Raw genomic sequence first — 27,427 nt, 5'->3', positions numbered from 1 at the left:
CGATTTCCTGAAGGCGACCAAGAGGACACGCCGGCGCGGTAGCTCAGCGTGTTCGGTCAGAGGGCTAGTTGCCCTCTGTAATAAAAGAAACTGAGTTAATGGATCAACAACGAACTGAAACAGGTGTCTTTCGACGTCCGCCCAGAGCAGATAAAACGAACAAAATAAGATTAAAAGTGTGGTGTCACCGCCAGACACCACACTTGCTAGGTGGTAGTTTTAAATCGGCCGCGGTCCATTAGTACATATCGGACCCGCGTGTCGCCACTGTGTGATCGCAGACCGAGCGCCACCACAAGGCAGGTCTCGAGATACGGACGAGCACTCGCTCCAGTTGTACGGACGACGTAGCTAGCGATGCACACTGACGAAGCCTCGCTCATTTGCAGAGCAGATAGTTAGAATAGCCTTCAGCTAAGTCAATGGCTACGACCTAGCAAGGCGCCATTAGTAACATTGCATGTATCTAAAGAGTCTCACTTGTATCGCCACAATCTCCAGATGTACCAAAAGGATGGATTAAAGTTAAGTATTCCAGAAGCTACGTACTTTTCTTTATAGCATTCATTACGTATCCTGTTTCAGACCTCACGCCATCCTGCTTTAGCTTAGCGCGTGCCTTTCGGCTACTTCCGTGGCATGGCTGTCTTGCTACGCCACAACAAAAAGAAAGAAAAAAAAGTGGTTAGCGTTTAAGTCCCGTAATCGCTAGGTGGCTGGATCGAGTCCCACTAGTCAGTTAAAAAAAAAAATAAAAAGAGGACATCGATTATGTTAGTAATATGGACGTATGTTTGTCATGTGCATCTTATTTTGTTAGAGACTAAGGCATGTGCCTTCATACGCATATTTATATCTTTATTTATACTTATTTTTATATTTTTCTTTGTATATTTGTTATCTGTTCGTAACTTTTATTTGTATTCTTCTTGGCTATTTACGAAATTATGTACTTTTATGCTGCCCTTTATAAACTGTGGTTTGTGCTATACACTAAATAAATAAAATAAATATTTTCTATTCACGTAATCCAGTGATGATTTTCTGGAAGTTTTGCTCACAGCAACGTTGAAGCAACAAATGTAGTACGTTTGCGTTTACCCGCTTTATCATGACAAGTATTAGCAACTATGGAATAAGAACAAGAGGTTGCCATCTCCCTGCGGCGCGTATATCTTCACATGTTTCTTTAGCCAGTGTAAATATTACGGAGCACTACGAGCAGCCGCGTCAGGGAGAGGTTCCGGTTGTGAAACAGCTGAAAGAAAGCGGCACCCGACGCAGGAGAAATCTTTCTGGGAAGCGGCGTGCCGCCTGCTAGGGAGTTTGGGCCCGCGCTGTTGGCAGCGCCGGGGCGCGGCTGGAGGCCGCGTGGCAGCAGGGATCGCTGGCGCCTCGTGTCTCAGTCTTCCGGCGACATGCAGCGAGTGAGCGTGCTGAGTTTTGCGTTGCTGGGGGCCCTGCTGGCCGTGGGCTGCCGCGCCAAGGAGTCAGACCTCAAAGTGGAGAAACTGTTCGTGCCCGATGAGTGCACCGAGAAGTCCAAGACGGGCGACATGCTCACCATGCACTACCGTGGCACGCTGGACGACGGCAAGCAGTTCGACTCCAGGTCAGTTCTTGTCCCAACATATGCGCTAAGCCGTCGGTCGTATCTTTGAAGCGTCAATGAGCAACGCAGCGGCCATCACGATTACAGGATGTACAGACAGCAGTACTTTCATTTGCCTCTGAACAGTCACAATTTGTTCAGTTACTCGAAACGGGCATAAAAACATTAGAGGGTTTTACCTGTTTTAGTTTAGTCAATCCAATGTCAAAATTTGTTTTAGGAAGAGCAATCTGAAGTACTGCCTGAAGCTACAAGTGTGGAACACGTATCTTTCAAATGGAATGAAGAACTCGCAAGATACCGCGAACAGCTACCTGTAGCACCTTCTTCCATCGTCACAAATGGTTTCGATCCATGGCGGGTTATTGCTTTCCACACACATCATAAGATTCTTACTTATTTCCTCGTAAGGCGCGTTGTTCATTAATTTACCCTCAGGTTTAATAATTCGACTACATAACTTCACAGGTTCAGGTTAGTATTTGCACGTAGTGATGTTTTCGTGCAATATGACAAAGCTTTAGAAGCGTAACAGTGGAGAGGCTCGTGCACCGATAGCTAATTGTTAATTAGAAATAAGTTTTGTAATAAGTGTTTAATATACATTCACCAGTGAAAACTTGTTTTAGGCGCGCAAATGATGCGATCCAGTGCCGTAAATGTGTTAATACCACATTATCTGCGTCTCTGTGGAGCAATGGATGTAAGATAGCAAACTAAAACGTGCCCGATGACGACGTATTGTTGTCGATTCCCGACGATCTGAAACAACGAACGAACTTCAGTAGTGAAGTATGCAATTCGATGCTCGTGAGTGCATATCCAAATTGAATACGAAAATGTTAAAAGTGATGCCTTCTCTTATTCGAAGCAGGTTTACCTGACAGTGTGTAAACTCGACCGCCATCGTTCGTGACATCGTGTGTTCTAGCTACAGCATAGGTGGGAAGTACGAGAACCGGAAATGCAACTAAAATGTCATTATTGTCTTTGTGATTTCAGTACATGTACACGTATTTCATTGTTTGGTGGCCATTGTTGCTCGCTACCAACCCGTATTGGTTCGGAACTTCAGTGGAGCTTGCTGTTTGCCGGCTGCGGTGGCCGAGCGGTTCTAGGCGCTACAGTCCAGAACCGCGCGACTCCTACGGTCGCAAGTTCGAATCCAGCCTCGGGCATTGATGTGTGTGATGTCCTTAGGTTAGTTAGGTTTAAGTAGTTCTAGGGGACTGATGACCTCAGATGTTAAGTCCCACAGTGCTCAGAGCTATTTGAACTTGCTATTTGATAGGTACAGAACCTTCATTTCGTGATAGTGTCAGTGTTAATATTTTACGAATGTCTCGAGTAAACAGTACCACACTAAAGTCGTCCCATTTTCTTTTTGCATCTTTCAGGTTAGAACAAATGTAATTCCGCAGGTAGTAATAGTCAGGCATTGTTGACCGCATGACGTCTGTTGCGAAAGGTACCGCTGGAACATAACATTATTGTCAAGCCACTTACAATTTAGTGTTGTCAGATGTTATAACCCTGTAACGGACGAATCTTGAGTTCGGCAAAAAAAAAAAACGGAATTTAATTTTTTTTACCCGGGACAAATGAATCACCTAAATTATTTTATGTGATTTATTGATCTTTATTGAATTTTAATGAATGTGTCGGTTTTTAAATGCTTTGTTTAATTTTTACATACTCCATGCAGTTATAATCATAGTCGAAATTGGTCATTAACTTTTTATCAAATTCGGGGTACATTTATTTGGTGCATCAGTCCATTTTAATTCCATCTGTGAAGTAAACACTTTATTGTAAAGCAGTTGGAACTAGGGGTACTAAAGATGCACCATAAGACATGAAAAATGTTACATACTTATTTCATTCTTGGAAAACCCTTTCCTTCCATTTCTCAATCGCACCCTTATTTTTGTCATTAAAAGCCCGTGCCATGTCCAGACTTGTTTTAATTATTTGAAGTTCTTCGTGTAAGGAGTCCACATCCACTTGATCGGTTCTTATAAGCATTTTAAAAATGGTCGTAATGTAGTGGTGATTTTAAGTTTAAAAAAATAACGTAATGGACAGGTTGTTATTTGCTGAGAAATCTTATCGCAGTAACAAGTATCCTACATAACTGGTGTAGAACTGTAGAAATTCGTCCCGAATATATCTTTTGCATTAGTGCTTATTCACCCATTATTTCTCTAGTCTTACTTTCGAAAAAGTTATTTTATTCTGTGCTCAGTCTTCTCGCGAATCCCGTGCATTTCAGCATGCATCTCAACAATTGACAATCTGATTCAATTTTCTTTATTCTTGTTTCTACCGAAAACATTACGTTGTGCAGAAACGACGAAAACGCCAAAGTTTTTTCTCTGCCTCTCCACATGTGATTAATTTTTCTAACACGCGAGGACATTCATTGCAGAATCCCAGAAAGTGAGATATAAGTGCACGCCATATTTTTAATACTCTTTAAACAGCCGGACCAAGAAATAAAAATCTCGTGACGGAATGTTTTATTATTTCTTCGCATTGCATCTCATTCGCTTCAATTTGGAGTTGAAAGTCCGCCCTTCGTTTCCCAGGTCTACTGAAGTGACTGGTTTTCAGTATCATAATTTCAACATCCGCTTCTAGTTTTAACAGTAGTGTATTTTGCAGCATTGTGGAGAATACGGACGGGGCAACTAGCTTTGACAATCTTATCATTTTCAGGTAATAGAAGTGTATAAATGGGATGGTTTCTGCCGAAATATACAAAAGCCCTTAACGCACGAGGTGTGGTCTCAAAACAGCGCGAAAATGTTCGAAATCGCTATCCAAGGTCTGTTCTGGAGGAGTGCTGCTATACCCCCCCCCCCCCCCCTACCCATCTTAAATTGCCAAGCCTACGATGTTTTGTTGTCGGTTGCGTTATCGCCTTCTGTGTTTATTGTTGACACGTTTTATCGATAGGTGTTGGGAGTCTCCTAGACCTGCTATCGAACAAGAGGAACTTCGGAAAAGTTGTGATGGGGATCAGCCTCCTTCGTCAATGAAATTCGTGGTGTCTGTTAAAATCTGACGTGTTCTGATTGGTGGTAAAAATATAGTTCCCAGCAATGCGAATTTGACACTTTCTTTTTGTACCTATCGGGTGGAATTTGTATGCGCAAATTTAAACCCTGGAATTTATTTTATTTTGAATATTCTTTGCTACAGACATCGTATAATTTTTCAGAATGTAAAATTCAGTACTCAAACAGCCCGTTTGTGTCTACTATTTACAAGAATCACACAAAATTATATGCTTTTGTGTGATAGATAGTAAAATGCTGCAGGCTTTGTTTAGTGCAATAAATAAACGAGAAGCATTTAAAAACGCTTAAATAATTCTAAAAATAAATGTTATATAGCATTAATAAAAATTTCACATGATTTTTGCCTTAAATCTCGGTTTACACATAGGGGTCTTAGAGACCCCACCTCGTGGTATACGTTACAGAGAAGTCACCTCGTGAGTCAGGAGTTAGTGTTATCAGCAACGAAAGTCGAGACTTCATTTAAAGACAATCTATTCTTCTCCAATTTGTCTCTTAATAACTTCGAAACTTGATATGCCCATTCATCGTTACATTCAGCAAAGAATCTTAAGCAAAACGGAAACATTTTTCCGTTTTTTTTTGTTAGGCCTACTTGCATCTGGCGCTACAGAAAAGTATAGATTTTTTCCTTGGATCGTCTTTAAAATACTTATAGCAAATTCTTTGGCCACTACTTCGCATAGCGTAGTTTCCGCCTTTGCTCTTCCGCAGCTAAAACTTTTGAGTGATTTAAAGATCACTGCAGATGTATGGTAATAATTGGTGTGAACAATCCATTCCATTGTAAGTAAGAGAAGGTTCTGCCGTGTGATAAACAGATGAGTTCTCAAGCGTAAACTTATCTGTCTCCTAGGCAGATGGTTCAGGCTTCGAGAAATATTTCAATAAGGTACTTGGTGTTCTGTTGATAACAACAGTCACGCTTGATTTGGCAGATGCTTCTTTTACTTCAGGAACGTCTCTATGAGCACACGAGAAATCTTCATTGCGCAGGGGACAGTACGTCTTAAACGAGTTGTTTTATATGTCTCAGCCAGGAATAACTATTTTCCCAGTTCAGATTATACTTAAGTCTTTCGGCTTTCTTAGAAGGTATTCCACCGCTTCTAGACGAATTATCTGTGTCACTATCATTTAAATCACTCATTTTGTCAATAGTTTTAAAAATAATTCGCAAGCATAACACGTTCAAAACTCAGCAGTTCTCACTAAACAATGAACGCAGTTTTAAACTAGAATGACGATCAAGAAAGAATTCAATGTTACCAGTTTAACAGGCGTTGACATACCATATAAACCAGTTAGCAAACGAACGTAAATGTAACACACAAAATTGTAGAAAGGAAGTGAGATGGACAGTAAACAAGTAGAAGAATGTAAAACAGAGCGGCGCGAGAGGGTGGGAATCGGTGAATATCGGCCCCAACCGGCACTATGATTAAGGCAGACAGCCGAGCTAGTCGCATCTTCATGCGGTACGTGCGTTGGTAATAGGCAACGGCCCAGCTGTGGCGCGACAGATTGCGTAATGATGGTCGAACAAGGTTGAAGTACGGGACAGAGCGTGTTTCGGTGGGACATTTAAAATTATGCAGGAAACACGGCCGTCTGGCAACAATAGTCAAATATCAAAAAACATTTCAGCGTTCCTAGAATTCGTCTGTGAAATAAAAAAGTTCGTGAACAGCAAATAAGTTAAGTGTATTTTTTGTAAATATCATTGCTCTGCGTTAAGAAGATATCAGTATTACAATACTGGATATAACGCCGCAATGGTTTTTCGGCATTTGGGCTGGATAAACATTCCTGCAGTGTTTTCTTGCCCATATCAACCAATATTAAGCAAATCATGTGCAGCTTGGTTTTCTTGGGCCGTATGGTGTCACGCCTATTTGTCTCCAGTGGATACAAGAACTTCCAGTTAAGGATCCTTCATTATGCTGCAGAAATCATCGAGAAGTACCCATTGTTGCAAGTCTGTGGATATCAAACGATCTTATGGCATTAGTGGGGTTGTGTCGGCCGCCTACGCAAGCAGGGGCAAGTGAACAGTTGCGATATTTCGAACAACAGGCAATTCTTCTCGTCTGTAACCTGCTTATAGAACACTGAGCAGCTCGTATTTTGTTTGAACAAGAAGCTCATTGCGCTTTGCTCACAGGAATAGAAAAAAACAAATTTCAGCATCCTTTATAAGTTAGGGACTGCAGTTTTACTAAAGAAATGAACCCATTTTTGGTCTGTTGCTGTATCGAAATTTTAACACTTCTTAACACTATGAACTCATTCTACAATTCGTAAATTTTTATATTACGGTCATTTGCAGTATGTATAAGGCTATGAGAGGTCATCTCGTCTTTCATGCTCAGGACAGCGAAATCCTTAAAAAGGGAAGCCTTCGGAATTAAACTACTGATTTACATATGAATCAGACTTCAGAAAGCTGCACTTCACTCGGTCATTCCATAAATACAACTGCCTCTTCAACATAACTGTTATCAATACGGGGCGACGAAATAATTAACTTCGAAACTTTTTGTTTTCGTAACAGATTGGCTTCGCCGAACATGAATGAGATGATGAACTTAATTATGCGAAATTAAAGTTATGCAGTAAAATTAAAGTTATGCAGTATGATAAAAAAGTTAAACTCTTAAATTAAACCAAGAAAGTAGGGGTTGGAGGGTGTCCCGTTATACTCACGTAGGGAGACGGGACAATTATAGAAGAGTAGGAACGATTTCGATAAAATGGGGATGCCTGGTAGCCGTAGATGCAGATATTTCTGTTTGACGCCATTTTAGTGATTTGGGCGCCGTACTGATGGATATGAGATGCAGTGAGTAGGGCAGCAGAAAACACCCAGTCCGTGAGCGAAGGAAAATTGACCCGGTCGTGAATGGAATTTGGGGACACGAGCTGTGGACATTGTGGGGCTGGATACTGCGTGATGGTTCCAGGACATAGAAAGTATTTGTCTTCTGCCATGTCGTCGCTGTTTCGCATTGTAACGAAAAAGATCTGGTAAAGATAAACATCAAAACTATTGTCCATTGTGGGTTGATGTCTACAATATCAGATGCGTAAGATTTGCTGTATAGGCTTGAGGTGTGGTGGTTTCTTCAAGGTTGGTGTGAACTAAAATCTCAATCTCAAATGTAAGGAGGTTTTTCGAAAAACTCAGGTGTAAACATTAGCAGCTTTTTATGAATGTTTCATTGTTGTATACCTGACCGGTGCCTGCGTTTTACACGCATTGGTCAGAAGTATCAGGATAACGACCTGAAAACTCAATTCGGTTTGGTTGAAGAGTGGCGATTGTTATGGAAAACCTGGAATTCTCGGGTTATTACATTTTACCTAGAATTAACGTTGCACCGAAACTGAATTTTGAGTTTTATAAATCACAAATTTTGAAGTACGTAATATTTAAAGTGTGTTAATTATATGAATATTATTTCACATAAATTATTGTTTACAAACTGCGGTTAAACCACTATTAATGGCTAATATGTAACTTAGCTGAGAGGAAAGAAGTCATTATTGTGGTATGCTGCCCCTTTCCCACCATCCACCCCCACCCCTCCTGCTCACCATTTACTTCTATAACTTATCAGGAACTTCTTGACACCGTCTTCTGAGATTTGAAACTATCGGGGACTTCTTTTTTTCCAAGTTTGAGTAACCCTCCTGTGTTGTCACGTAGTAACGTCCCTTATAAAACAGTGTTAGTCTAGTTACTTTAGCGAACGTAGTGGTAATCAGATGGCGATAGATTTCTCACTTCCTTTGAAGAGTTACGTCGACGTTCAGTCGGTGCCAGAACCAGGCCCCTAGCAGGAAGCTCATTACTGGCAAGTTTGACGCAAAACCACTTCTCAGCAGACCCTAACCGCCGTTGGATGGCCGCGCTGCCATGTTCAATCGAGCTTTCCTCTACGGTAGTGGCTCCCAACCTGGGGAATATTGCCCCCTGAGGGTTAAAATGAAATTTTCTAAGGGATAAAAAAAAGGGTCTAGTAATGTTAGTCTCGAAACTGAACTATTTTCAAAAAAATCATTATCACTATTTCGTAAAACTGTAATACTGATTACATGACCAAATTTACATTATTTTTTTTTTTTTTTAAATTTCAAGTACTAACGTTAACGCGTGGAACAATGTGGTGTAGGTTACAGCTTCTGAAACAAATGTATGAACACCTATCTTGTTCCTCACATAGTCCAGCTACTGCACATATACTTAATATCGCCCACCTGTGACAGTAAAATTCATACATATATGCTTAAGTATCTCATGAAAATGCTTTCTGAGTTGCATGTCGTTCCTACAGCGGAGCAGAAACTGCTTCATTATCCACTTCGCTACAATAAGCGAGCTACTTGAAATCACAGCACAGTAGTAATTATGTAATGGCTACATTCGTATACTACAGTGGTCAGACGCAGAGGATTGGCAATCTGAAGTCTTGAGATTTGTATCATTTCAAGGGTAAGGAGTCCAGGAATGTAGTGGTAGACAAGCAGTAAGTATACTGTACCCCGTTTGACTTGGTATCATCAATGTGGATAATCAGCCTTCTTTTCCGGGGAGGAGCTGTAGATAGCACTCGCGATGCACTGAGAATTACTTCATCTTTGTATAAATATAAATAGAATGTTGTTAGAATTAAGCTGTATCAGTTGTCTCATTGACTTGTTATTTTAAACAACGGAAAATACAGGGTGGAATTTAACAATATTATGAAAAGGATAGTTCCTACTGACCATTATAGCGGAGATGTTGAGTCGCAGTTAGGCACAAGAAGAAGACTGTCGCAAAATAAGCTTTCGGCCAACATACCTTTGCAGCTTATAAATATTTTTATCTAATTTAAAACGAACCCCTCTTCTATTTTCTCTAAAACGTTCTCATTAATTGGCTGTGTGTAACTTTTTCTCATCTCATCAGGTATTGACACCTGTCTTCACTTCTCAATAAATGATTTCGATTGGAATTCCTACTAGATTAATGCCATGGTAAGATGAGCACTAAACTCATTCCACAACCGCTGCTTTTCACATTCTGAAACGAAGGCATGTATCACAGTCATTTGCTGAGGTTTCGACGTGTAAAATTCAGTGTTCTTTAAATATGTGTTTGTTCTGGCTGCTTTAAATTTACGTTTGTTTTGGATGTTCTGGTTTATACTGTTTCTTTGATGCTAGTCATCGATTGCAATATATGTATATTTAGACGGCACATCGCAGAATGATGCCAATGGTTTCGATAAATTAAGTGTTGAATTCTTCAGAATGTGAACACATCGTCTCCTCAACCTTCAGCATGACTTTATTGTGAAAAATCCGCTCTAATAAAGCAGTGACATGGCCAACAAGGGGGTACGCAAGTCGATAGATTGTAATCGTTAAATCCATGCCAGCACTAACTGAATTTAAATTTCAACTGTTGGCAGCATCATTCTTTATATCTTGACTGTTGTTGCTGAGGTTGACCATTGTTGCCAGGGATATGAATAATTACTGGTGTATTCCATAAATTATACTTAAACATTTATTGATAGTGGTTGACTTCTGATAAAACAATCTTAAAATCCTGTTCTAGAAAAGAAAAAAATTGTCAAATCTATTAAAAGCCCAGATAAAAATGAGGAGAAAGATGCTTGAGCATAGAATAGAAGGAAAAAGATGCAAAATGTTGTAATCTCACCAAAATGTGCAACAAGCTGTGCATATTTTGCTTAATTCATCCCCTCAGATGCATATATTGATCTGCCTGTGTGAAAAATAGTTATGTTTTTAGTGATTAATAATTTCGCACAACGTTGTACCATAGTCTATGGCTGTCACTTTGCCTACCGCTTGATTTAGCCTGGAAGAATCTAACGGTGTGATAACTGTTCACCATTGGAATAGAACTCCCTCTACTCCCTGCGTTATGGATTCAGTAGCCAGGTCTACGTCTAAAGTTCATATTTAACGGACCCTGACTTTGGGGATCTTGTTTTAAAATGGTTTGAGGACAGTTTACGAAGTGATGCTGGATCAGACAGTGACAAAGAAATTGAAAGTGAACATAGTACAGTATAGGACCAGTGCGAAAGTAAAGAAAAAAAACACACACACAGTGTGTGTTGATAATTCTTTACTTACGACTCCGACAACCACTGCGCCACCTCGCTTTGTCTGGAAATTCAGGTGAAATAGTGGGTTCATCGCGAGACTGCTGCCATCCTAAATAGTCTTAAGTTAACTGATTCCCGTATCATCAGTCAAGTTCCTGCTGCGACCATCTCAACCTTTGAGTTTTCATCCCGAGAAATAATCTTTCATCCATGGCTGAACTCACCGACAAACCACCCCATGCACCGGGGTTGTTTGTCAGTAGAGGGACTTCTATTCCAATGGTGAACAGTTATAACACCGTTAGATTCTTCTCAGCTAAATCAAGCGGTAGGCAAAGTGACAGCCATAGACAATGGTACAACGTTGTGCGAAATTATGAATCACTAAAAACATAACTATTTTTCACACAGGCAGATCAATATACGCATTTGAGGACATGAATTAAGCAAAATACTCACAGCTTGTTGCACATTTTTGTGAGATTACTATATTTTGCACCTTTTCCCTTCTATTCTATGCTCAAGCATCTTTCTCCTCATTTTTATCTGGGCTTTTAATAGAATTGACAATTTATTTTTCTTTTCTAGAACAGGATTTTAAGATTGTTTAATCATAAGTTTACCACTATCAATAAATGTTTAAGTATAATTTATGGAATACACCAGTAATTATTCATATCCCTGGCAACAATAGTTAACCTCAGCAACAACAGTCAAAATATACAGTATGATGCTGCATCAGTTGAAACTTAAATTCGGTTAGTGTTGGCATGGACTTAATGATTACTGTCTATCGACTTGCGTACCGCCTTGTTGGCCGTGTCACTGCTTTATCAGAACGGATTTTTCCACAATAAAGTCATGCTGAAGGTTGAGGAGGAGACGTTGTATTCTTACAGATCTCTAGCACGAAAGCAGTAATAGTATAGATCCATGTCATATGCGAGCGACTACTGACAAAGGAAACCACGACATCTCCGGGAAAGAGCAACTACACAACTTTGTAACCTCCTAGCCCACCGTTATCCATTATCAACAGAGTAACAATAAACGCTAGCGGTCTGTGAGATCGCACCTGGGACATTAAGAGTTAAAGGAAACTGGTTTTCGTCAACTCTCTTTGCATGCTGCATGCATACGACATTGTTCTAATAGCCATCTTACCGTCATGCACTATCAGTTGGAGTGGGTGATAGAATATTCATTGAGGACAATGCCTCAGCATTGTGTCCTTATAGGACCCGAGGGACATGCGTTCCAATTTCATGCTTACTGATGAAAACTGATTTGCTCCTGATCTTAACCTGTTATCGGGCATGCCGTGATTTTGGTCCTTTTAACTATCATTGAACCAGAAGTGGAAAACACGCGGCCACTGAAAGAACTTCCAGTTGCCTGAATGACTGTGGAGCACGAGAAACGCACGGTCTACGGCCGTTGGTGTGCAGCCTGCGATAAGCCAGATAAGACTATCAGCGGGAGCGGAAGCTCTCGAGTAGCGGTAAAATGAGGCGGCTCATCACAGTTCTTGCAGGAGCCTAGCGACCGAGCACCTGGTTTGGCTTGGGGGTCTTACTCAGTGCTGCGCTGTTTTCACGAATTGTACGACATAACTCACTCACTGTTTTAATTACCCAGTATGTCCTTATTTCACCAAAAGTTAATTACTGGAAATTTGTAATAATCACACAAACAAAACTTTGCTTTGATATGGTCAGCGTTAGGTCCTCTCCAGCGTAGGTTAACACATCATAATCAGGTTAAAGAGAAGACATTCACATCCCCCATTAGATTGTCAGTTAATGGGCTTGCTTAAGTTAGCCTTCGAACTAACTTCTAGAGAAGAGCTGGAGTGATCAGTTATAAAGTTGAAGAAGTAGTTAGATGGGAAACCGCGACACATAGTGCGCCCTCTTCATACGAACGATTCCTTTACACGCACGCGTGAGCTCCTTTTGCCAAATATTGTTTTTGTTGTGTCTAGACAAGACAGCCTAGACACAATGAGAGGAAACCGAAAGGCACGCGCTTAAACTCACGCAGGCTGGCGTGAGGTCTGAAACAGGATACGTAATGAATGCTATAAAGAAAAGTACGTAGCTTCTGGAATACTTAACTTTAATCCATAATTGTAGAACATCTCTTGTTACGGTACATGCTTCATAATATTAATCATCAATTGAATACCGCGCCTTGCTAGGCCGTAGCAAATGTAGCTGAAGACTATGCTAACTATCGTCTCGGCAAATGAGAGCGTATTTGTCAGTCATCCATTTCTGGCAAAGTCGACTGTACGACTGGGGCGAGTGCTAGGAAGTCTCTCTAGACCTGCCGTGTGGTGGCGCTCGGTCTGCGATCACTGACAGTGGCGACACGCGGGTCCGTCGTATACTAGCGGACCGCGGCCGATTTAAAAAGGCTACCACCTAGCAAGTGTCGTGTCTGGCGGTGACACCACAGTTTTCAATTAGGGGTCTTGAGCGAAGATCACTCTTAACAATTTGTGTATTGTGGGGTGTGTGCTAACGAAGGTGTGGGCAAGGTAAAACTTGGTACCGCCATGGAACTCCGTATACATATTTTGAGATGTCAGTACTGGGATGTCTCCTGTTTCGGGAAGCGTAGGTTTCCTTCTCATAGCACAGTGCGTACCAGTCGCGGTTTTCTGACATCTAGCTGTTTTAACGGTTCGCAGCAGCGTTGGCTTGATTTCAAGCTTTCCAAGTTGTTGGTGCGAGAACTTCTGAATATAGGTCTTACTGAATTATGATTTTGCTGCTCTTAATTTAGATTGCTCCACAGCAGTTGCACTCCGAAAAAATTCCTCACATTTTAAATAATTGTGCATTTATGCATTTAGGCATACATGCTGTCAAGAAGCTAATTTCATTTCGTCTCAAATCTTATTCGAGCTCGGAAACGTCCCTGAAAGATTCCTAAACGTTTGTAATAAACGTGCTTGTTGATAATTGAAACTTGAGTGCCGCTTTACACCAAAACAAGATATAAGCGAGGCGTAGTACTAGTGTAAGTTATAAAAGGTAAGTTTTTTATCGCATGAATGAAAAAGGAATCTTGTTAAGGTGTCAGTAAAATCCGAAATAAGACGACGAGGGTAGACTTTCTCAGATTGGTAGTGAAAGACTTGTTTCTTTAAGGTAAAAAAAGCATATTTCGACGTAGTGTGGAAGACACTACCGTCAATGTTTTTCCAACGAGTAGATTCCATCCCTGAATTAAGATTCTGGGAGACATGCAAAATAGCCATCTACAGTTCCCATAAACTTATTTAGCTCAAAACGTTCTCCCAACAACAAATTTGTTTAGTTGTGGAAATTGGTGGAACTCGTTGTCAGATCAGGAACCGCGCTGCTGCTACGTTCGCAGGTTCGAATCCTGCCTCGGGCATGGATGTGTGTGATGTCCTTAGGTTAGTTAGTTTTAATTAGTTCCAAGTTCTAGGCGACTGATGACCTCAGAAGTTAAGTCGCATAGTGCTCAGGGCCATTTTTTTAATGACCTCCGGTGTTAAGTCCCATAGTGCTTACAGCCATTTGAATCGTCATTGTCAGATCCGGTCAATTAGGGGTGAATGCTGCGACAGTTATACTTAAAAGATACCTTTGTTTTCTGATTGCCAAAGTACGTTGTTGCAAGTGCTTCGCCCTGGTAAAAAATTAACCCTTTGCGAATCTGGAATCTATTTGCGTATATAAGATTCACTAGTTATTAGTTTGATACGGCTTAATTTATGGCGTAGTATTGGACTTGCATCTAATTTACATTAACACACTCGGTAGTTGCATTCTAGCCGTTGGTAGAGCGTTCGTCGCAATGAAAACATGCAGCATGGCTTACGGCCGTTTGAGTTCGCAACCGTTTGTAGCTGTGCATGTACAGTTAAAGTGTGGCTGTGGTTCAATACAGTCCGTTGTAGCTGTTCACCATTATGGCAAAAATTAAGAAAAAAGAAGCGGAGGTGAGGGTTTAATGTCCCGTCAACGACTTAACACAGACTCGGATTGGGGAAAATGAGGGAAAGGAACAGCCGTTTCCTTTCCAAAGGAAACACTTGGGCATTTGCCGCAAGAGATTTAGTGAAACTGCTGAAAATACCAAGTCAAGAGCTGTAGTCCTGGAGCAAAAAGTTCTAATTTTTTGTGAAGTGGCTTCTCGTTTCATGACCGTACAGCCAACCACAGTTTGTGCAGATAAGAACTGTCAGTTTTGACTATTATTTACATACAGAATTGAAATCTATTTCTAGTAAAAAAAAACAGCGGAAGTTTTATAAAATTTGTAAATATACACTCTGCTAATCTATGTACAAAAATTAAATTACGTTGTTATAACAGACGGAGTATTATTTTCGGAAAAATAACATATGTACGAAACACTGTGTCGGATGGGTGTTCTCACGTGTTAGGCAGTTGGAGTCGGAAAGAAAAGTTGTCTAGCTGTTGCGTCAGATTCCGGCTAAACAGCAAGCTTCAACGATAACTTCCATTTTCCTCGTCAGAAGCTAAGTCTGTCTCGAATGCTGTGTCAAATTTAACTACAGACGATGATGACGACGAAGGCTATACTTGAAATCTGACGCGGAAAGTTATCCAAATCTGGGTCGCCAGATGGGAATTAAACCCACAGGCATCACCAAAAAAATGGTTCAAATGGCTCTGAGCACTATGGGACTAAACATCTGTGGTCATCAGTCCCCTAGAACTTAGAACTAATTAAACCTAACTAACCTAAGGACATCACACACATCCAAGCCCGAGGCAGGATTCGAACCTGCGACCGTAGCAGTCGCGCGGTTCCGGACTGAGCGCCTAGAACCGCTAGACCACCGCGGCCGGCAGGCATCACCACGCCATCTCGCTTGGTAGATACGAACAAAGCAGAATGTTGTAATAAAAAAAGAATCGTGACATTGTTCCTCGGATCGGGGCGATTGCCCAGTCTGGCACAGTGGGCCACCTCTTGATTGAAAGGGCTAGGCGTAAACCGAATCCAAATCATCAAGAAGCGGAAGATTCATAACAAATTATGCCCATGACAGGTGTATTGGCGAACGAAACAAATGAGACAAAATGGTATGGATTGTCGTTTGGGACCAAGTGATGCTTGCGGCGCCGCACGCGGGACGTCCTTGGGGTGCAGCCGGCCGGGCTGCTGGAGATCCGGCAGAGAAGCGAACAGAACAGCTGCCGATCGCTGGCCGCTGGGCGGGGGCCGTCCTTGTGGAAGGTCGGCGAGCGGTGGCGAGGTCAGCAGGTCTCACCAGGGGAAAGCTGCTCCCCTTTCTGCCAGCGCCACGCTTTCCAAACCTTCCCACTCGACGGTATACTGCTGGAGAAGACACTAATAACCCCTTGGTCCACATCTCTACTTCGCAAGCCAAAAGGCTAAGGCAAAGCGTTCTTCATCTACCACTATTACTCCTCGTTTCCTCTTCCAGCAGTGAATAGTGCGCGATAAGAACGACTACTGGCAAGTTGTTGTTGTTGTTGTTGTGGTGGTGGTCTTCAGTCCTGAGACTGGTTTGATGCAGCTATCCATGCCACACAGTAAAGCTGGATGCCCTCGAAAAATTACGGCTGTAGTTTCCCCTTGCTTTCAACTGTTTGCAGTACCAGCGCAGTAAGGCCGGTTTGGTTAGTGTTAAATCAGGAAGCACATGTTTGTCTGGTCTCTCAACAGATACCCCTCCGTTGTGGTTGCACCTACGGTACGGCCATCTGTATCGCTGACACACGCAAGCCTCCCACCAACGGCAAGGTCCATGGTTCATGGGGGGGGGGGGGGGGGGGTTTACTGGTAAGACTCCGTTCGAAATCGGCCTCACTAATTTAACCTTCATGGTGCAGACACCAGAAATTCTTTCCAACATATCCTTAACTTTGTTGAAGTTTTGGGACGAATTCCACCTCTGAAAGTTTCGTCGGAATTCGGGTTCACCCTAAATTTACAGAAGAATTGAAAAGTTTGACAAACTGATCTCGGGGAAGATCAGTTCGGTTTCCGGAGAGTTGGAGGAACACGAGAGGTAGAGCTAACCCCGTCGTCTTATAAGACAGGCGAAGAATGGCAAACCTACACGCATAACGTTTGTAGATTTACAGAGAGCTTTTGGTAATGTTGGACTACTCTTTCAAATTCAGAACGCAATAAGTATAAAATACAGGGATGGAAAGCTTGTTTACAACTTGTTGAGAAACCAGACTGCAGTTTTAAGAATCCAGCATCATGAAAGGAAACATTAGCTGAGAAGGGCGTACGACAGGGATACAGCCTACCCCGGTTTTATTCAATTTGTATCCTGAGCAAGCAGCGAAGGAAGCCATGGAGAAATGTGGAAAGTGAATTAAAGGTCAGGGAGAGGAAATAACAACGCGTGATTTGCCGATGATATTGTAATTCTGTTAAAAATGGCTATAACACAATAAATCAAGAGGCTGCAAGCTGCTATGCACAAGAAATCAAGAACCGTTTTTTCTCCCCCTAGAGTTATTGTTCACAAGGAAAAACGGTAGCCATCTAACGAGACACTATAAAACCTTTACATCTGGACATGGCCGCGCGGGATTAGCCGAGCGGTCTCAGACGCTGCAGTCATGGACTGTGCGGCTGATCCCGGCGGAGGTTCGAGTCCTCCCTCGGGCATGGGTGTGTGTGTTTGTCCTTTTAAGTCCCATAAGATTTCACACACATACATCTGGACGTGTTATTGTTCCACAAGCGTATTGCATGACATTTCAGTCCTGATTTGTAATCTGGGAATGCTAGGAATTTTTACTTCATAGTAAATATGTTACTCTCCCACACACACACAACTTGAAAACAACCCTGATTTGTATCAGTCAATGCTAGGAATTCGTGCTTCTTCTATCTAGAGAAGACCTGTGACAGATTAAAATGGGCTACAAAATGATGGAAATTCTAAAATTGAAGTTGGTGAACTGGAAGAATAGGATACTAATTGAAGCAGTTGCAGAGGGCAGAGCAACCATGAAACTAAGAAATCGTATGACAGTTTGAAAATGGAAGAGGAGTAAGAGAAAGTTGTGTTTCAGCAACTCTGACAGGATGATGACGCTAGAAGGAAGGAGTAACGTTGGGAGGGCGGAAGATCAGAGTTGCTGATGACCAGTTACTACTTGCAGATAAAAACTCTCTTCAGAAAACAGTATCCGGGCTTGAAACAAACAGATAAGTGATGGGAGTACGTGACAAAGAAGATATGAAAGTGAAAAAGGTCAAATTTAACAGGTTGTACAGTACAGATATTTGGGGAGCGTGTTAAGTGTTAACTGGACTGCTGAAACAGAAATAAGATCAAGGTTTGCAATGGCAAACTAACTCTCCAGAAAAATAAATGCTTATTATGAAAAGCTGGCGTTGGAGTTAAGAAAAAGATAGTTTAGATGCTTCGTATGGCGTGTTTTTGTGTACTGCTGTGAAAGCTGGATATTGATGAAAAGAGGGAGAACTGAAGCATCAGAGAGGTGGGTTTCGAGGAAACTGGAGGAAATAAAATGAGTTGTTAAAATGAAGATCGGTAGAGTACAGTGAAGGGTAAAGTAGCAAGGACTTATTTAAACCTAGTTAAGAAAATAACAGGATAAAGATGGAGAACGCAATGATTTCACGACCCAGCTAATAGACAGAACACTTTACGAAGTTGAGCGCTGGGAAGATACGGGGGACATTCAGAAAACTTAAGAGGCCTGAGCGTTGCCGATAGTGGGTGTACAGTTTCGTGCCATGTGATGTTGGAGCCGAACGCGGAAAGAGTGGCTGCTCCGTGGTTTAAGGAAAACTGTTGTTTGCAACACGACCAAATCTCGCCGCTTTTTCCTCCGGTCTTACATAAGCTCACCGCAACACTCGAAAGTTCTGTTCATATTTCTAGATTCCAAGAAACGCAGTTCCATTGTAGGAAGTTTTGCGTTTATAGCTCGCTGTTAACACTGCACAAATTTTCTCACCATAGGTGTTGACGATCGTCAGAAACTCCGTGAGGCTGAATGCAGTTCACACTGCTGTATTATCTACGAAAGCTGGAACCACAGTAAACCATAGCGAAATGCTGGAAGACCAGCAAATGATAAACTTTATGCGGCGAGTGACCATCATAAATTAATTTATTGCAAACAAATAGATGAAAGAGCAGTTAGCGTTAATTGTGCTGATGTCGTCGCCAGTGAAGGCTGGTCTGCTGCAGCTCTCAGCAAGCTTCATCATCTCTGCGTATGTCAGTCTATATTCATTCGAAACTGCGCAGTGCAATCAAGTCTTGGTGTCCTCTACAGTGTATACTACTCAGTTACGCAGTTGCCAAGTTGTCAGTTCCTTGACGTCTCAAAGTGTCCTGTCAACCAAGACCTTCTTTTAGTCAAATTTTGCCGTGAACATCATTTCTCCCTAGTTCGATTCATTACGTACACGATAAATCATTGGAACAGTCACAACCGTAAAAGTTAGAGGTACCCATCTGTATCGATCTAAAGTGGAACTACTACTTAAAACTGTCGGAAAGGCAGATGCAAGACATATTCAGTGGAAGATTCCGAAGAAAATGAGTGCCCTTTTAACCTATAAAGTGTGAAATTAAGATATCTATCCTAAAAGTAAAGTATTAAAAGAAAAATGTTTCAAAAATAACTGTATTGTGTTCTAATTCATAACTTATAAATGAAGAAACAATCAATCGCCGCCTTCTTGGAGTCAGGTAACAGAAATGTGCTAGGAACCCTGTGGTTTCTTACACATAACCACGACGGTCAACTTTGAGAATATAATTTGCGACATTTTGCACCCAAATACAAAACCGAAGTGGGTCGCCTGTCATTCGTTTTCAGTGTCTCGATGTATTTCGGACATATAGAGAGATTTATCTGCAGGTGAGACATTGATAACGTATTTTTATCTTCCACGTCAGTTCAGCCTGTAATATAACGTCCATTCTTGTACTGCAAGACTATAGATACGGAAATGAGAGGTTTGCCAGAGATGTACATGAATTAGCTCACTGACGTGGCACAACTGTCTTGATGTACCACCTTTACATGCAGATATCTCACAGAACTGTACTGTGAATATTAAAACCATCTCAGAGGTGACTGTTCTTTATTTGAAACGCCAGCGGCAGACAGTGCGGTTGTTGAAAGGCAAAGCCGCGAGACCTCCTGGCGGATGTTAAACTGCTGGAAACAGGTATCAGCTGTTCTGAGATAGTATCAGTCATTAACCAGTGTGGCGTGCTGCCCATATAAAATTTCCAAGTCTTCACTCGTTACACTGTGCGGAGCCTTCATCCCAATCGTTTTATGCAGACGCGTTTGTTCATATTTCATTATTGTTGTTGCCCGCTGTGTTCGATTTTCGCGTCACGTTGCGCTCTCTCTCTCTCTCTCTCTCTCTCTCTCTCTCTCTCTCTCTTAAAAAACACACACACAATGTATATATGCATATCCTACATCACACGAGAGAGGGGGGTGGGGGGAGGAGGCTGTTTAGACCATGGTCAACTAAACCTCACTTTATGCAACAATAGTTATTGCCGTTAAATTATCCTATGTCAAAAAAACCGCTAATATGACAAAAATAGTATTTCAACTTACAGCTTGTCCACATGACCTGTAACTCAAGTCGAGCGACTATTATTCGATGGAACTACCAAAAAATTAAAAGTTTGTGCTTATGTAAATAAACATCCTGAGGTACGGAAAATCAACAATGATTAAATACAAAATTGGAGCTCTGGGTTTTGATGAGGTTATAAATGCGCAAATATTTTGCAATAGCGTAATTTATATAATCGTAAAATGGTTGTGATTTAGTATTTCCTATCCAACCAAAAATAATTTTAGTGATGTCCGGAACTGAATCTAGCACAAAACACACTATACTGTATCAGAGAACCGTATTCTGTTAAATGCTGGCGTCAAAACGCTGTTCTTTGCGCCACTTTGCTTCGACCGGCAACATGTGCTGGACGATTTCTGCCATGGACGTTGACCTAAAAATTGGACAGTTTTCTCAATCTTCCTTCGCACATAGTCGGCATTTTCGTCCCTAATAATGTTGTGGGTTCTATCAGCTTTAAGACTTTTAGGTCAGTAACACGGTTATAAAGAAAAGACCGTGAATGATAAAATGGTTCATTTGACTGTATGGTAAGATACGGAAGTGAATTCTAAAATTTTGAGAGACTGTATCCGCCCGTCTCCATCCACGATTTAGGAGCTGCAGAATTATTCTGCAGTCACCTACGCGAGCGTCGTGCTCACTTCTAGGAACCCTCATTTGAGTTTACCAATCATCTCCAATACTCGCGCGTTGATCGAATCTACCGATAACAAATATAGCAGCACGCTTCTGAATTTCTTTGAGTCATGCTTTAATCCGATCTGGTGATGATGCCAAACACTCCAGCAGTTTTCAAAAATGGATCGCAGAAGTGTTCTGTAACGCGATGTCCATTGTAGATGGGCTGTACTGGCCTGAAGCTGCCCCATAAACCGAAGTCGACCATAAGCCCTGTTCTCTCTTATGTGCTCGTTTCATTCCATATCGCTTTGCAGCGGTTTAACTAGATATTTAATCGACATCATTTTTCCAAGTTGCACATCACTAATATACTATATTGGAACGTTTGGATTGTCTGCGTTGTCTTCTTTCTACATTTAGGGAAAGCTATCATTCGTCACACCACATAGAAATTCTGTCTGTCATGCTGTATCGTCCGGCAGTCTGTCAGTAACGGTACTTTGCTGTATACATTATTGTGTGACGAAGTATTGTCATGTGATCACTAGCATGCCTTGACGCAACGTTGTTCGAATTCAATGTTAAACTGTAGCCCCCGCCCCCCCCCCCCCCAAGCTATAACTAACGAAGCTCGAGGGCAGTAGCACACCACCAGCAATAGAACCATGCCTAGTAGCACCGATATTCAGTACAATCTAAAAGTGAACAACAGGCATCCTTTTTATGCCACGTATTATTTATATTCCACGAGAATAACCCTAAAGTTCTGCTGAGAATATCCTTTTCTGGCATACTGAACACACAATTAAAAATAACGTTGCACTTAAAAAATAAGTAACTTGGAAAAGAAAGCTTCACAAACTTTGCAAATTTTATTGGACAGCCGCAGCCCTCAACGAGATTGCATAGAATCCAGCATAATTTCCGGTACTCTTTCCTACTTATGATCTGGAGGGAAGGCGAGTACTGCACGCATTATGTTAGATAAGATACGTGAATGAAAAGTGGGCAGATTGTCCGTTGGAGAAAACCGGTACTGCTGAATTACCGTTTCTTTTTTTTTTTTTTTTTACTACAGTGATAACCGGTCTCACATATCATATTTGATCAGTAGTACTGGTAGTTTCAGAGCAACTAGTGGATTTCGGGTATTACACTCGGCGTTAATACTCGTAAATCATCAAAGTGTAGCACCTGAAATGAACTGGTTGCTGCGCAACTACTGTAACGGAACAAGACTTGTTTTTATTGTGGAAAAGCTGACTGAAATATGGTATAACGAGAAAAATGAAAACCTGAAATGTGCCCAGCCCTAGGGATACGGTATCGAACGAAAAGTATCGACATACTAGCCATAAATAGTGAGAAAGGTATCGATACCTTGATGTATCGTTGCGGCATCTTTTTCTCTCTTACCTTGTTAAGTAAATAATTTTACCTTGCTGTTGTGGTGGGGTGTTTTCTTAAATGGTGCATTTCCCGAATACTTCGGCAATTTTTTTTTTAAACCGGTGTTGCATCTCACGTCATTGTTATCAATTTTATCAAAATACAGCCAAGTTTCACTTTTGGCAGGCGCCATTCTGTCAGCTGATTCAGTATTTCGTGCACTTAAAACTGTTCAAATAATAAAACAAAGATAAACAAGTCAGTCAGTCGCGTAAACAAAGGGATCCAGATGAACGAACTGCGAACGAAACGTTGCCAAAGTTGACGAAGCGTGGCAAGTGTTTTTTTTTTTTAATATTCTGTCACTCGTACGCAAAGTGCTCATCTAGTTGATAGCGTGGGAACTGCGCTGCCGAAATTTTGGGATAAACGATAAAAATGCAATGAATCGTTATTAGGCTCATTCGTATGATACTACAAAGTACTGATACGAGTGAAAGTGTCAGTTTAAAAGTATAGAGTAAAAAAAGTGTGTGTTTCGAAATGAAATTACTCGATACCAGGAAGTATCGTTATTTTTTTCCCTGTCCGTACCCTAGCTACACGGCACATTAAGACTGTTGTATGGATATTATTAGACTAATGAAAACTGTCTTTCAGCGATATTATAGTGTGTTTCGAAATGAAATTACTCGATACCAGGAAGTATCGTTATTTTTTCCCTGTCCGTACCCTAGCTACACGGCACATTAAGACTGTTGTATGGATATTATTAGACTAATGAAAACTGTCTTTCAGCGATATTGTAGTCAGCCTTTAGCTTGGAACATTCGAGCTCGACGTAATGTTCCAGAATCGCCGTCGTACACGGTACATCTCGGATCATTTGCAGGCAGTAACTGAATTACACGGCTCTGCTGCATGAAAACCAGTTGTAGGAGTGAAGCTGGAGCTGGAGGCACAAGCTCCGGACAGCGAGGCGAGGAAACCGAGCACCACTTTGCGGCCGGCACAGCGGAAACAAGTGGCGCGGTCGCTTTGATCTCCCCAGCGGAAGGGGTGGCTCGGTGTGTGTGTGGGGAGGGGGGGGGGGGAATGGTCAGACGAGGTCGTGCCCCACCCTTCCCCACACTCCCGCCGGTCCCTCCTGGAAAGGGCTCCCACTCTGGAGTATCCAGGGCGCGTTTCTTCACCTCTGCTTTTTATTTTCGTTACACGTCTCAAACCTACGGACAGGTAGTGGGAGGTACAGCTGGTTCCTGACTCCAAGGTAGGTAGCGGAGTTAACACAGGTTTTAAGCGTGTCAGATAAATGAGGGAAATTGGGGAAAATATCCCAGTGGAAAATATCGTTTTTGGCTCAACGGTTGAAATTGTTTACGGAGACGCCACGCATCGTCGCCGGCACACAACTTAGCTGTTTATTTACGCTTCAGTTCATAAATTGTAAATTTGCTGTTTTGAAATGAGCTAAAAGTACCTTCAGAAATACAGAATTCCTTATATTTATCAACAGCTGTTCCTTACGCTTCAGAACTTAAAATTGACCAAGGAAATCAGGGAACTGTGAGACAGCTTCACTGTGGGAAACTTGTGGCAGTCTGTGTATCTTAGCAGATACACGGAATTTGATGAGTAAATTGACCGACGAGGGGGCCTACCCCTACATTGACCTGAAAGGTGTTAGGGATACCACGGGAAACTTAGATCTAGTCGCCGGAACGGGGATTTGAACCCTTCTCCTACCGCATAAAAGGCTAGTGCTTGCACCAGTCTACACAGGGCAGGAAACAAGTATTTCTATTTTTTGACTTCTGTCGTTTAGCATTAAAGTGCCAAATTACGGATCCAAAGGTCAATGGTTCAGTCTGCGGTGACCCCAGGCTATTTGCCTATTATTTCTGTCACGTCTGGTAACGTGGAAAATGCCGACTTGGACCGTGGTTGGTAATTCACGTTAAACTTAGTTACCCTTCAAACTGGCTTGGTAAGTCAGTACAGGGATCGGGGAAAAGCAGCGGCGTATCGCTTCTGAACCTAGCCGATAGTCGGCGAAAGGAGGTCCCTGACAGTTGTAATGGGTTTGTCACCGGCGGCTTTCCGCCTCTACCTCAGTCGTACACTTATCGCGATTTTACAGTCTATGGCAACACATCACTGCTATCAGCTGTCAGGGATCTCCTCAAAAAAAAAAAGTTCAAATGTGTGTGAAATCTTATGGGATTTAACTGCTAAGGTCATCAGTCCCTAAGCTTACACATCTGAAAAATTATCTGTAATGAAAATAAACATCGCTTGGTATAACATATGTATTATTCTGTTCAAAATGTATGAAGAATGCTACCCCCTCTATTACAGATATATTTTAAAGACAAGAGCTCGACAAAATTGGATCCAATAGTATCCACCGCTTTTACCAAAAGAAAATATACATTAGACTCGCGCTAATCCGGCCTCTCAGTAATCCGGCGCACATCCAAAACCACGTCCACAATGAATTATCGTGCACAACAATGCTTAGTTAAACAATGCTTTACATACTGTATTTGAAATTGTAACTTTCTTTACAGTTCGGGATCATGTCTTCTAAAAGGAAACTCGTTACGCTAGACCTCAAGCAGAAACTCGAAATTCTAGATACGTTAAATCGAGGATCTTCGCAGAAAGCCATTGCTGCTGGGTTCAGTGTTGGACGAGCTACTATTTATGACATCAAAAAGAAAGATGTTATTCGACAATGAGTTGAGAAAACGGAAGGTTATGCGAAAGGGCGAGGGTGAGAATGTAGAACTGGACGTACCTGTTTATAGGTGGTTCTTACAACAACGCAGTAAAAGAATTCGTCAGTGGCCCGATTATAAAGGAAAAACCAGCTGCATTTAAAAAAAATCAGCTTGGCGGTAGTAGCACGTTTGCAGCGAGCGAAGGTTGGCTATCAAATTGGAAGAAATGACATGGCATTCGGCAGCTGACGGTCACCGGGGAAAGTCGCTCAGCTAACTATAAGAATGCTGATGAGTTTGTAAGCATGATATGAAAGGTAATAGAGGAAGAAGATTTAACTGCTGATGTATAATGCTGATGAAACAGGACTCTTTTAGAAGATGCTTCCTTTAGCTGCCAAGAACGAGAAGGAATCTCGTGGTTACAAGCAACAGAAGCAGCGCGTAACATTAATGGCGTGTTGTAATGCAAATGAGTCATAAACTACCGCTTATGGTGAGCGGAAAATCCCAACACCCACGTTGTTTTCAACGCACTGACATAAATAATCTACCTGTACAGTATCGCGCTGAGAAGAAAGCATGGATGGACAGAAAAAATATTCTCTCGGTGGTTCCATGAAACACTTGTACCAGCAGTGAGAAAAGAGCTAAAGAAGAAAAGGCTTCCACTGAAAGCTATTCCCATAATTTACAGTGCTCCCAGTCATCCTTCAGATGTTTCTCTAAAGTCCGATGGTATACGTGTAGAAGCACTCTTTCTCGCACCCAATGTCAGCCCTAATTCAGCCCATAGACCAGGGAATTTTGGAATCAGTTAAACATCATTATCGACATTCACTTCTCATCTCCTTGCTGAAGGCGTAGAAAGCAATTAACATACCTGATGTTTTCCAAGCAGCCGAAGCATGGGATAAAATGGAGAGCGGTACCATAATGGAGAGCTAGAGAAAATTGATGGCGAGTTGGATCCAGTAGTAAGTGACAGCTTTGAGCCAGTCAATTTGGGATTATCAATTACTTTGTACACTGACATGTTCCACAACCTTCCAGGAGGAGAAGAAATTGATGGTGAAGATGTTACTAAGTGGCTGAATGAGGTAAACTGTGATAAGGGCCAAACTTCAACAGACGAAGAAATATGTAATCAAAAGCGTGCAACAAAGTAATGATGAAAGTGATGAAGGAGACACAGTAGGAAAGAGCATGGTGATTTCTCACACTGCTGGTACTGAAGCTGCCGAGGTCTTCCTGGAGTATATTATGCAACAACCAGATACATGCAGTACCGATTTAATGCGTGTAAAGCGGTTGCGTGATAAAGCATGCCACCGTCGTGTATCATCATTGCGACAATTAAAAATAAGGGACATGTTTCAGAGCGAGTGATACGACTGTATAATTATGCATTGTATACACCCAAGGACTAAGTTTTATTTGAAAATTAATGTACAGGGTGATTCAAAAAGAATACCACAACTTTAGGAATTTAAAACTCTGCAACGACAAAAGGCAGAGCTAAGCACTATCTGTCGGCGAATTAAGGGAGCTATAAAGTTTCATTTAGTTGTACATTTGTTCGCTTGAGGCGCTGTTGACTAGGCGTCAGCGTCAGTTGATGCTAAGATGGCGACCGCTCAACAGAAAGCTTTTTGTGTTATTGAGTACGGCAGAAGTGAATCGACGACAGTTGTTCAGCGTGCATTTCGAACGAAGTATGGTGTTAAACCTCCTGATAGGTGGTGTATTAAACGTTGGTATAAACAGTTTACAGAGAATGGGTGTTTGTGCAAAGGGAAAAGTTCTGGACGGCCAAGAACGAGTGATGAAAATGTAGCACGCATCCAGCAAGCATTTGTTCGCAGCCCAGGAAAATCTACTCGCAGAGCTAGCAGAGAGCTGCAAATTCCACAATCAACTGTATGGAGAGTCCTACGAAAAAGGTTAGTTATGAAACCTTATCGCCTGAAATTGGTTCAAGCACTGTCTGCAGCTGACAAGATTAAAAGAATCGATTTCTGTGATTTTATCCTTGCTCAAATGGAAACAGATGAATCTTTCGTTTCAAAGATTGTGTTTAGTGATGAAGCAACTTTCCACACTAACGGGAAAGTCAACCGTCACAATGTCTGCATATGGGGCACTGAGAATCCGCGGGAAACAACACAGTATGAACGTGACTCGCCTAAGGTGAACGTTTTCTGTGCCATTTCAACCAAT

At 41.7% G+C, this 27,427-nt stretch overlaps 1 protein-coding gene across 3 annotated transcripts in view; it reads left to right on the top strand.

Annotated features, from left to right (window-relative positions):
• The first annotated feature begins 1,389 nt into the window (after nt 1–1,389).
• Nucleotides 1,390–27,427, top strand: part of LOC124612621 (FK506-binding protein 2) — a 144,880-nt gene continuing 118,842 nt past the window's right edge. For 2 of the 3 annotated variants that reach the window (XR_006979554.1, XM_047140918.1), the window contains exon 1: nt 1,390–1,612. Coding sequence is in view for 2 of the 3 variants with exons in the window: in XM_047140918.1 (XP_046996874.1) it covers nt 1,419–1,612 (194 nt within the window). In the remaining variant the exon portion in view is untranslated. The remainder of the gene's footprint in view (nt 1,613–27,427) is intronic. The other variant, XM_047140919.1, reaches the window with a different exon arrangement.

This window comes from Schistocerca americana, chromosome 4 (genome assembly GCF_021461395.2).
Source record: "Schistocerca americana isolate TAMUIC-IGC-003095 chromosome 4, iqSchAmer2.1, whole genome shotgun sequence".
NCBI classification, from domain to species: domain Eukaryota; kingdom Metazoa; phylum Arthropoda; class Insecta; order Orthoptera; family Acrididae; genus Schistocerca; species Schistocerca americana.
The sequence above is the reverse complement of the archived record's forward strand: the minus strand, read 5'-3'. Positions and strand labels throughout refer to the sequence as shown.